The following is a 12,635-nucleotide window of genomic DNA, read 5'->3' as shown; positions in this document are numbered from 1 at the left end:
TGTGCGGACTTCAAATGGATTGTGTTGTAACTTTAAACCAATTTTTTCTTAATTTTTTTTAACTTGAAAAAAAAAAAAAATTAAGTCGGTATTTATTTCATTTTGTAGCAATTTTATTGATCAACACCTAAAACAAACTTTTAAAAAACATTCTATCCCTCGTTTTCGAGAATTTGTTTTTTGCAGAAAAAATAAATCCAATTTTTTTTTATTTTTGCAAACCCACTAAATACTCCTAGGACAATAACTACATGAAGTGCGTAGAAAAGTAGATTTCTAAAAAAATCATGAACAACCCAAAAATAAAAACACACACAAAATCATCAAATCTTTATTGTTTCATGTCCTACATACAATATTTTGTGGCCCTAATAAGAAGCTGAAGATACATTTCAGAGAAATGAATAGCTTTGTCAGTTGAGGGAAATATAAGAACTTCTTTGACAATTCTTCTTTTCCAGAGATCTTGTATTTCTAAAAAAGGATTACCAATTTATTGAAGATTTGCTATGTTTACTGACAGTAAACCCACCTTCTTTGGTTTCAATCAAAATATCAATTGCTCTTGAGAATTATGCCTGTCAAGTTCTTAACAATGAAATTTTCCGTTAATAATAATAATATACAAACAAAAAAACTAACGGCCTGTCACTAATTTACTATCAAAAAGTTTAAGGAAATTATATTGTCAATAAAATGGCTTCCCAACGGATACATTAAAAACACACACACCGCAGGCATCCGCAGACTTTCTCATCTCCTCCGTCATCGTCGTCATTTTCAACAAACAAAAGTTCAAGGCGTGAACAATAATTTTTTGGATCATTAAATTTATTCATTATATACGATTTCACAGGGATAAGAGAAAATGAGAAAATTTAATTAATATTTCTTAACTTAAGGTTGGATTTTATCGATAACAGCCGCAGAGAAGAATATCTTTCTGTTTTTGGTATAAATTCATAAACAGTCGATTAGAATGTTTTTAATTCCTTTTTTGCCAAGGAGATTATTTAGAGTTTAATTAATAGCGAATGATGGGAAGTCTGTCAAAAATGTTAATCCTCCCAAAAAAACAAAAATAGTTTATGACAGTGATTTTGATATGGCAAAGTTTACGATTCATTACACCATCATCCCCGCATCTATAAAATTTATTCAAAATTTTTGATACCTTTTCCTTAGAGAATAAAATTTATTGTTTAATGAGGTTTCTTTGGTTTAGTACCTTACTGACAACAAAGATAAACTTGAGAGATAAATCATTTATTAAGAAATCTTTTATTCCTTTAAGCCAAAAAAAGAGCAAAGCGTAAAATAATTTCGAATAAAATCAACGAAGGAAGAGTTCATTTTTGGTAAATCCATTTTAATTTTCCAAGCTTTTTGGGAAAAGGGCACGCCAAATGTTGAAAGCATCCAGCCATCAGAAATTTTTAGTCAAGGACAAAGTTTTGGTAAAGAGAATTATGAAAGGATTCATATTAAAATAAGATTTCGTCTTATCTCATTCGAAGTAATTAAACGATTTCAAAGATTTAATAAAGAAATTCAAAATGGATCAGTTTTTATTTATGTTTGTATTGGGAAAATTTGAGTTTTTAATTTTCAATTTATTTATAATAACATAACGATTGGTTTTATGTTGAACAGCATTAAACGATCGAAAAAAAAGTGCGTAACTTAGTTCAACGTACTTGTTTTTAGGGGCAAGATTTTATTAAAATTCTAAATATCTTTATTTTTCTTTTAATATACCTACCAACCTTTGAAGGGGTCTATTTTTTTTTTTTTTTTTTTTTTAATAAACTCTGAAGTTTTACGAACATTTTGAGACTCAACATTACAGGTATTGTTTGATAGGAAGGCCGAGCTACTGCGGGCGGCCGACTTTTTGTCTTCCTTTTTTGTTTGGAAAAATCAGTTTTTGAAAACTTAAGCCTGGTACGCTGTTCGCGCTAAATTTTAGCCGAGATAAAATTCCCATACAAGTTATCGATAACTTGTATGGGATCCATTTTAGATCAGGTAAAATTTTTCGATAATTTGTATGGGAGCTAAAATTTAGCGCGAGCAGCGTACCAGGCTTTACCTTTGATTTTATGTGTCGATTTCCTTTTTTCATGATTCCAATGTTATGTGAAAACCATTCAAAGATATGTTTTTCTTTTTTTCCTTTTTTTTTTTGTTTCATAAAAAAAAAAAAAAAAATTTTATAAATTTTAAAAAGCTTTTATATTCTAAGCAGTTTTTTTTTTTTTTTTTTTTTTGACGGGAGGAAATCTTCAAAAGACACTTGGCAGTATTCGACACCAAGTAGTGTCTAGTGTGGGACTCTTAACCACTAAAACCACCTCTTTATCAGGACCAATCTTGAGAGATCGACATCAGATTTTTCTTTCTTAACTTTGTAAAATCACTTTGGGGGAAGTTTAAACTTATAATACTTTCCCATGTTTTTTTAGACCATAAGCTCATGAGGCTTGGTTCTTCTTAATTTCCGAACATGGTTTCTGGTATTCAAGACGGACACCATTTCAGAATTGGTATGACTTAGCAGTCTCTGATTATGGGATACAGCGTATTTTTTAACAACTTCTGTAACCGTTTCTATTTGTAAGTCACGATGTAGATCGCTATTTCTTATGTACCAAGGTGCATTAACTATTCCACGAAGGACTTTGTTTTGGAATTTTTGGATGATTTCGGTATTTGTTTTCTTTGTACAGCCCCATAATTGGATACCATAGGTCCAAACAGGCTTTAGTACTTGATTATACAGCATTATTTTGTTTTGGGTTGATAAATCAGAGTTGTTACCAAGTAACCAGTACATTTTTCTATATTTCAAGTTTAGTTCTTCTCTTTTCTTTTTGATGTGCTCTTTCCACTTTAGCTTTGCATCCAAAGTCATTCCAAGGTATTTGGCCGTATTGGCGTAAGGTACAGCTTGATTATTAATGAATATTGGAATATTGTTTATCTTTTTATTTGTAAAGTTTATATGTGAAGATTTTGTTTCATTGAGTTTGATACGCCATTTTTCGGTCCAATCTCTGACTGTGTCGACGGCATATTGCAGCTTTACTGCTCCCCTAGAGACACATTTGTCGGGTACCAAAATTGCGGTATCATTTGCAAAAGTAGCCATTATGGTGTGATTCCCAACTGGGATATCCCTTGTGTATAGTAAATACAGGGTAGGACCTAGGACTAGGACACTTCCTTGTGGTACACCGGCTTCTATTTTCTTCAATTCCGAATATTCTTGATTGTACCTTACTCTAAACAATCGGTCTGAGATGTACGATTTTAATATTTCATAGTACTGTCTGGGAAGATCCCTTTGCAGTTTGTACTCAAGTCCCTCATGCCAAACCTTGTCAAAGGATTGAGCAACATCTAAGAAAATAGCTGAACATACTTGTTTTTCTTCTAATGCTTTTTCTATTACATCCGTTATTCTATGAACTTGGTCTATCGTGGAATGTTTATTTCTAAAGCCAAACTGATGATTTGGGATTAACCTTCTTTCTTCTATAATTTTGCTAAGTCTCTTCAGAAGCAGTTTTTCAAAAACTTTTGCCATAATTGGTATAAGCGATATTGGTCTGTAAGACGTCACTTCTGTAGGTGGCTTACCTTGCTTGGGTATGACAATAACTTCAGCAATTTTCCAATGGTGTGGGACATACCGTTGCTTAAGGCATGCATTTATTATATATTGGAGTTTTATGAAGGCTTTCAAAGGCATTTCTTTCATAACCTGAGCAGTAATAAGATCGTAACCTGGTGATTTTTTATTTGATAGTTGATGTAAACACATACTTTTTATTTCTTTTAATCTTACAATTGGTATTTCACTTTCATCTATCTTATCAACAAACTGTAAGCTATTTTCAGCCGCGTTTGTTGGGTATGGCTTAAAAACATTCGCAAGATGCTCCGCGAAAAGGTTAGCTTTTTCTTTTGGGTTACCGATCCATTTCCCATCTTGAGATTTCAAGGGAGAGTTTAGTAACTGCGGTCTTTTCAGGCGCTTGGCTGCTTTCCATAGTGAAGCATCAGTCGTTAAATTCTTTAGGAATGTACTGAGTGAATCATTTTTGAATTTATAAATTTGTTTTTTTAAGATTGTTGCTTATACGGTTAAACGTTGTTTTATCATCTGGAAATCTAGTATTTTGCCATTTTCTTCGAGCTCTTCTTTTCTCTATTATCAACTCTCTTATCTCTAAAGGATATTTTATTTCATTTTGTCTTCTATTAGAAAATGTTGGAGTACTTTCTTCAGCTGCCTGTTGCACATCAGCAATAAATTGTTCCACTTCATGGTCAATTTGCTCGATTGTATCCATGGGAGATCTTAAATTTATAAAAGTTAAAAGCCTTTCTCTAAAATCACTCCAGTTTGTTTTCTTATTTACAAGCTTTGGATTACTTTTTTCTATTACTTCCGATTCACTTAGTGTTAGAATCACTGGAGTATGATCTGATGACAAGTCATAATTACCTTCGACACTAATGTGATTTCGTTTGATTCCTTTAGCTACGAAAAAGTCAATAAGGTCTGGTATTTTGTTAGTATCGGAAAGCCAGTAAGTAGGCGACCTGGAGGAATAGAATTCGCAATTGTATTTACGGCCTGCTTGGAAAAGTCTTTTGCCTTTTGTTGATATAAGTCTTGAACCCCAATGGGTGTGTTTCGCATTGAAGTCTCCACCAACAAGAAAGTTATGCCCAAGAAGATTTAATAGATTTGCATTTTTTAGCAAAAACATGCATTTTATTTTAAATCACAGTCGATTCCCTTCATAATTGATAAGTAGAGGTTTTTGGAAATTGTAGGTACAGATTATTTTTGAAATTAATTTTTTAAGACCAAAATTAACGATCTGAAACACCAATCTTGGATAAGATTAATTTTCTCAGAAGTTGCTTCTAGGTACCTATATGATTTTGATAAAAACAATTTAAGTGCTAGTTTATGGATAGACCTTGTCCTTTTCTTGACATCATTTCATCTCATCATTTAACGATAAAAGCTGTTTTTTTGGAAAACCATAGATAATTTTTATTATAATTTCTGATATTTTCAAAATCGATGAATTCAATTCTAACGAAATTTAATGAAAAGTAACATAATATTGTTTCAATATAGCTACATCCGAATTCAAATATAAATTTTTGAAAAATAATTTTCGGGATTAAAAAAAAAAATTGATTACTAAATTTTTCATATTTAAAATCATGGCATGGCCAAATTATTATTTATTTATATTTTTTTTTTTTTTTTCAAAAAATTATTGAAAAAGAATGAATTTCATAAAAAAATATTTTCTTATGTTTTTTTTTTATTTTTTTTTTTTTTCATTTAAAAAGCTGTTTGTTGTTTTTCTTTATTTCTTTTAGCAAGTTTTTATATATATTTTTTGTTTTAATACAAGCTCCTTGACTCTAAGAACAAGTTGGGATATGTTTTCTGCAATGAACACAATTTATTTTCTTAAAATCCCTTTTGTTATTATTCTTTCACTTAGAATTAAACTATTTTACAACTTTACTTTTGCTTATTTGCCTTCAATAAGTTCTTCAAGTGCTTTTAGCGGATTTCATCATCAAAGACTTTTATAGTAAAGATGGACGTGAAGCTCTTATGTTCATTGCAACGAGTCGACCTTGCTTGAATGTGGGAGCTTCAACCATCAAAAACGAGATCCTTACAAAAATAGTTTTCTGTTAATAATGATAAATGCTATAAAAGAACAAATGAAAATACAATACAATACAATTTACCTAAAAATTTATTTTTGAAATTTCATGATGATCTTATTTTTTTTTTACAATTACTTTATTTTCAAAAGGAAAACATTTGCCAAAGTGGCTTAATATTTTAATAATATTTTTGTTTTTTTACTAAGCACTCTTTGTTGCATCAGTGGCAAGTTTAATTTGATTAATATCAGCCATATCGCTCAAGTCTGGTGATATTAATTTTGCTGCAAGAATACCACAAGATCCTTCTGCAGCTTCAATATACAATCCAAAACCGGACATTGGTGAAGGGGGATTCGATACAACTGGTCTAATATCAATCAATGGACATGAAGTTTGACCCAAATCCTTTTTGAAATTAGATGGTTGCAATTTAATAAAGCTACGTTGTCCTGGAACTGGGGGTAATTTGATCAAATTATTTGATGGACCTTGTGCTGGATCATCACCATCAAGTTGAATTTCATTTCTTTAAAAAAATTAAAAAAATTAAATTGGAATGAACATAAGTGAAATTAGATTTTTGTTATGTTATTCTTACGATGCTGGAATCGGGGAAATGTCACAATCAGTAAAACTGTTCCAGTTTCCTCTTTCATTTGAACCTCCAACACAGACATATAAAGTGTCTGATGTTCGATCATATCGATTTCCTTGTTTAATTTGAATTTCTATGCAAGAATAGTTTTGATTATTTTTCAATTTTCGTTACAAAAATTATATTGTCAATCTTACCTGTCACGAATTGACCTTTGTCAACCGAAAAGTCACCAGTTTGGATTTTATTTATTTTCGCGGTCAATGGTACAGTTCGTCCGCCGGGTTGTGGTGATGTCCATTTAACTGTACTGGCATCAACTGTCAAAGTGTCTATAAATTTGGCTTCTTGAATATCGTAACAAAGAACACCATCATCAGAAACTGTGAAACGGTATCCAGTGATGACACTAAAAAGATATGATGTTTCATAAATCTAGGACTAAGTCAAAAGCTTTGAGATAAACGATTTTCAGGTAAAATTCTCGTTGAAATCTTTAATATTTTGATTTTCAGTTATTAAAAAAAATTGAGAATGAGTCTGGATTATACCCTACACGAAAAAAAATAACACCGGTAAAAAATTTGGGTACTTCTTGTATATTTAATCATAATATAGTTCAATTTACCAGAAAATATTTTAATATACCAGAAATAAAGTAAACTGAAACAAAATTCAAAATAACTTAATTTTTTGTTGGAATTGAGTTCCCAAAAGGAGAATGAACTCTTTTTAAGTGAAGAAATAAAGCAGGGTTACTGCTGTATTCCAAAAATATGGTTTAGTTTCTAGAAACAATTCTCAGTAAAAATTACAATACAAATTGATTTAACTTTAATACGTAAACTTATAATACTACCTTTCATTTGATAAATCACACATAAAGGTAAGTGCTCTACAAACTTGAAAAATATCTCAAAACACCTGTGGAGTTGTTGCCGATGACCACCAGCCAACAATGTGGGAAGTACCGTAATCTCAGTTTAAAATTTCGACATAGTTAGCTTTAAATTTTTTTACATTTTTTGTAGGCATTGTAGAAATATGATTAAAATGTCACATTAAAGGTGAAATAATAAGCTTTCAGATAATATAAAATTTTTTTAAAGTTGTCATAGAAAAAATGGATTTAATGGTGTTAGAAGAAAAAAGTTTTTTTTTAAATTTGCTTTTTTCATGAAAAATGATTGTTTTGCATAAATTATTTTTATACTTTTAGCGCATTGTAAAAATCTAAGTATCTATGGCTTAATTCTTTATGAAAATTTGTAAGCTTTTTAATGATGTAATTTTTTTACTTGCGATATAGGTACTATATATCAAGTTATGTATTCGTACAAAAAAAAAAAGTTGAGATAACATTTTTCCATGACATTACGATGGTAGACAATGCCAAAAAAGTGGGTCCCGGAAGTCCGTCTGTCTGTCTGTCTGTCTGTCTGTCAGTCTGTCAGTCTGTCTGTCTGTCTGTATAAGGAGCTACAGCCTAAACGGATGGACCGATTAATGTCAAACTTGGTATGTAGCGTTATTTGGCGACTCTCCAGAGGGGTTTTTGGAATTAATTTTTTTGGACCAAAAATAACGGTACTTGTCATATACCGATTTTAGTAAAATTGGAATATCTCGAAAACGGCTCCAACGATTTTGTTTAAAAAATTCAAATGTTAGTTTTAAGCTAAGGTCTATCTTTCAATGAAAAAATTTTTTTTTGAAAATCATTATTAACGGTACCTGCCATAGAACCGTTTTTTTCAAATCCGATTATCTCCGAAACTGCTTATTCGATTTCAACGAAACTTTTTGTGAAGAAGCATTTATATAATCTAAATATACGCCAAAAATAAAATTAAAAAAAAAAATATTTTTGGATTTTTAAAAAAATTTTGAAAATTTTTTTTTGAAAAATCAAATTTTCGAAAACGGGACATTGAATTTTTTTGAAATTTGGTTTTTAGATGTTGATTACTGATTTCTACAAAATGGCATACCAATTTTATTTTAAAACTTTTTTTCCAAAAAATTATTTATAAAAAATTAGTTTTTTAAAAAACGGCTCTAACGATTTTGAAAATTTTTTTTCTAAAAATGCATGTTAATATATCAATCAAAACTGCATATTTGTTTTGGAGGGCAATTTAATTTCAGATTTTATTTTATTTTTTTTAAAAAACGAATTTTATTTTTTTTTCCAGATTTCTATATAAAAAGTCTTAAAAATTTAAGCAACTTTAACTCTAAGAGCAAGTACGTGCGACCCCAGTCGTGCAATTTATTTTTTCAAGAAAATCTTTTTTTAAGGTTTCACTTCTACCACGTGTGAATTGCACACATGATTTTTTTTTCTATCTTGTTGGGATCTAAAGTAAGAAAAAAAAATATTTTTTACTTACTTTCCAGGTTCAGCTCGTAGACGTTGTAAGCAAACTGAAACTGCGTTCTTTTTATAACCATTACAAAACAATGTTGGGCAATTTCCATCTGATGATAATGGTTCTTCAACTAGTTCACCATCGACCTTATGTCCCAATACACCTTCAAATCCGTTAGGTGCAATGTAGTTAATATATTTGTAGGGTTTTTCAGAATCATTAGACTGTTTTTCAAAGAAAAAAAAAATCAACCAAATAAATAAAAAAAAAAAATCATAATATTAAATAAATACACACATCTGATGCAAGAGTCAATTGAGAGTTTGGTTCAACATAATCTGAGTAAGGCTTGCAATTATCAACTACTTCGTAATCACTAAATTTCAATGGACCCTCCTTTTCATTACATCCATTTTGGCCAATTGAAAAGAATTTAAACAACACTTTGGCAAATGATAAGGCTTCAGTTGTTTTTTCTTTAAAATTTAAAAAAAAATAAAATGATTAAATTAACATAATAACTGTTAGTTTCAACATGATGACACATACTATTTTCAATTAAGAAATTTCCAGTATTGCGGATTTCACGAGATGCTTTTTCTAAACATTCTTTAGTTTCATCAATAAGTGCCTTCATATCGTTCTCGTATTGTTTCATAAGTTTTAAGGTACTTTTCTTGGTTGATTTGGCAACTATAAATAAATTTTAACAAAAAAATAATAGTTTAATATTAAATTCAATAATAAAATTATAATCTACTTTTATTATTTACCTTGGTATTTTTGTGCAGCAATTTCTTGTTGGTATTGAATTGCTTGAGCAGCAATTGGTAAAACATAACCGTCAGATAAAATTTTAGCAATAACTAAGTAGGTCTTGAAAATTTTGCTGTGCAATGAGTCGGTGTGACTGTCTTCATTTTTCTTGGCCTGTTTGATAAGAACAAATTTTTATTTATTTTTTGAAGCTTATAAAAATGAAATGCAAAGGAGTAAAAGGAGCTCTTTTATTAAAGCTTTTAGGAAAAAAAAAAAAACATTTTACGGAAAATTATTATAATTTGATTTTATTAAAGAATTTTTGATAATGTAAAGAAGTACACATAATCTGTTTTTATGATTGTTAAAACACCTTTTTAATGACTTTAATAACAAAACGAAATAAGCCACATGATTTCTTGTATGAAAAGGAATTTTTGAATATTTGAAAATCGTTAGAAACTTTTTTTTAAAAAACTAATTTTTTTAATATAAGAATTTGCCAACATTTTTCAAAAAAAACATTTGGTATGTCATTTCAAAAAGTATTTGAAAACACCTAAAACTGAAATTTCGAAATACTTCACCAAGCCGTTTAACAAAAAATGATTTTTCAAAAAAAAAAAAAATATGTATATATTTTTTAAAAATACAAAAATGTGTTTTTTAAAATATCAAAATCATACATTTTTAATTTGCAATACAAATTTAATTTTTAATGCAATTATTTTTCAGTTGCAATACATACGTATTTTTTTAATGTAAACTTTTTTTTAATGCAATCTTTTCTTTTTTTTTTTTGCTATATCCACTAAGTATTTTTTTTTTAATTTCAAATGCATTTTTTTACGTGTAAATAAGAAACGGTCAAATAATTTGTAAGAATAAAATAGCCTTTCCGGGTTTTCGGTAAAAATCATTTTCAAATTAATAAATTGTATTATTCAAATGATTTTGTGCAAATTTGTGAATTTTTTTTTGTATATTAAAAATACGCTTAAAAACACCCGTAAAAAAATTCAAAAATTCATATTTCCAAAATAAGACCTTGGAAAAAATTATGTGGGTTAAAACCTTTTTTTATTTTCTTTCCACCTAACTTGTTCATAACGTAGATTTAAATTTTTTTAGATTTTCCCAACATTTTTGTTGTTTTTCTCTACGAATCAATGTTTGAAAAATAAATTTATTTATAAAATAACACTTAGTTAAAAACTGTTATATTTAAAAAAAAAACGGACACATAAAGAGAATGCACTATAAATAGCATTTTACTTATATGTAAAAATTTTGAATATTGAATAAATGATGTTTGTGAATCGTACGAAGTATTTTGTTAGCCACTGTATTTTCAAAATTAATCAAAATCAAAAATAAAAAAATAAAAATTTGCATATAAGAAAAAACAAAAGAATTTTTTTTTTTGAAACATCGATTGATTTTTTTTTAAATTTTTTGTTTAAGGTTTTAAAAAAATTAGTACTATATTTAATTTTTATTTTCCGAAAAAATTTTTATTAAAAATTATTTATTTTTTATTACCACTTGTGCTTGTTGAGTACTTTTTCAAATTTATTTTTAGAAATTAAAAAATAAAATGTCCATAAGTATGTTAAAAAACTTGAAAATTTAAGGAACTTGAACTTCTTCAGCAGACTTGAGTTAAATTTTCGAAAAAAAAACAAAATTTTTTTTTATATTTAATTAAAATAAATAATCAGGCACTTTAATTTTTTTAACATTTCATCTACTTAATATTTTTTTTTTTTTTAAATAAATTTTTTAGTCAATTATGTACTTACCAATAATGTGTTCTTTTGCAAAATATAATCAAACATTTCGGTATTTGTATGCACTGCCAAACTTATATTACGTTTTATAAATGTTGGAATGAAAAAATGCAAATGATCCCTGTAAACACTGTTGGGATCACGCATTTCCTTCATTATTGAATCTTTTTGATCTCCAACTATACTATTATCCAAAACCTCTTCCCTATTATCATTCGATTTTTTTCGTATATATGTCAATGAATTTAACATTTCAGTCATCATTGCATCAGACTTCAACTCCACAACAGCACTGTCAATGTAATCAGCAGTTTTTTGAATAATATTTTCTTCGGATTTTTGAACTTGTTCCATCAATTTTTCATGACATTGCATGAAATTGACATTTGAAATAGCACTATTGTCCTTTCCCTCTTCTGGATCATTATACATCAGCATGGAAGCTACATGGATGATTCCTATTGCTGTAGTAAGAATAGTTCCAGCTGGTGGTGAAAATGCCATTACGGTAGATGCAAATTCACCCAAAACTGGCAAGAGAGCATTTAACGTGTTGATTTGTGTATCCTTATCCAATAACTCTGTTTCGGTTGGGGTGGCTACCATGGCCACGACACAAACTAAAAACCCAATAGTATACTTATTCAACTTCATTTTGAAGGAAAAAATAAAAAACACTTTTCCACTAATTACGAAGAACTAGTTAACGATATTTGAAAGTGACGGTTTTTATACTTTTTCGAGACTAGAATATTGTTTGAATTGTCTTCAAATAATTTAAAACACTTGTGCAAATTTATTCAAAAATACATAATAAAGAAAAAATGTTTGTTAAATTTTTTTGTTTATTTGAACTCAAATGCGCAAGTTGTGGAAACAATGTTTTTATAAGAACCATGATCTTGTCAAAATTTCATATGAATAAATGATTTAATATTTACGCAGTAGTTTTGCGCAAATCGTTTACAAAAATAAGTGGAAAAATTTAGAGGCTTTATGTAGGCCTATGAAAAAATAACACTTATTGGTTTCCTAATGGAGGTTATAAGGTAAATAACCTTATATTTGGCATCAAAAATTTGGCATTACTTATTTTGAGTCTTGAAAGTATAAGAATGGGTTGAAATCTATGGTATTAAAAATTACATAAATTTTTAAAAGTAAAAAAATTTGCCAAGAGTACAGGGTTTGGAAAACCTGAAATCCGAAAAAAATCGACATCCCAAAAGCCCGGAAAACTATAAGTCCAAAATCCCCTTTCATTTTATATATCACACATAACGGTACATTAACTACAAACTACACAATGTTAAATTTAAAAACGTCAGAAATGCCTCAAAACACCTGTGGAGATCTGTTGATCAAGAACAGTACCTTAATCTCAGTTTGAAATTTCGACAT

The 12,635-nt window shown here is 28.8% G+C and overlaps 1 protein-coding gene across 1 annotated transcript; it reads right to left on the bottom strand.

Moving 5' to 3' along the window:
• Positions 1 to 5,838: 5,838 nt before the first annotated feature.
• On the bottom strand, positions 5,839 to 11,840 carry LOC129908272 (uncharacterized). The gene is made up of 8 exons (XM_055984658.1): positions 11,247 to 11,840; positions 9,459 to 9,615; positions 9,235 to 9,378; positions 8,983 to 9,161; positions 8,707 to 8,909; positions 6,511 to 6,722; positions 6,317 to 6,446; positions 5,839 to 6,244 (listed from the first exon to the last, which is right to left on the bottom strand). The coding sequence occupies exons 1-8, from the start codon at positions 11,838 to 11,840 to the stop codon at positions 5,917 to 5,919; spliced, it is 1,947 nt and encodes a 648-aa protein (XP_055840633.1). The 3' UTR covers positions 5,839 to 5,916.
• Between the last annotated feature and the right edge of the window lie 795 nt (positions 11,841 to 12,635).

The sequence above is a fragment of the Episyrphus balteatus genome, chromosome 2, assembly GCF_945859705.1.
Source record: "Episyrphus balteatus chromosome 2, idEpiBalt1.1, whole genome shotgun sequence".
Classification (NCBI taxonomy): Eukaryota; Metazoa; Arthropoda; class Insecta; order Diptera; family Syrphidae; genus Episyrphus; species Episyrphus balteatus.
The sequence above is the reverse complement of the archived record's forward strand: the minus strand, read 5'-3'. Positions and strand labels throughout refer to the sequence as shown.

Excerpts from the sequence above, each read along its gene's own strand:
- LOC129908272 (XM_055984658.1), bottom strand. The coding sequence starts at position 11,840 with ATGGTAGCCACCCCAACCGAAACAGAGTTATTGGATAAGGATACACAA. Across the intron at positions 9,379-9,458 it reads TGCTGCACAAAAATACCAAG|TTGCCAAATCAACCAAGAAA; the intron begins GTAAATAATAAA and ends ATTTATTTATAG. Across the intron at positions 6,245-6,316 it reads ATTTCCCCGATTCCAGCATC|AAATGAAATTCAACTTGATG; the intron begins GTAAGAATAACA and ends ATTTTTTTAAAG.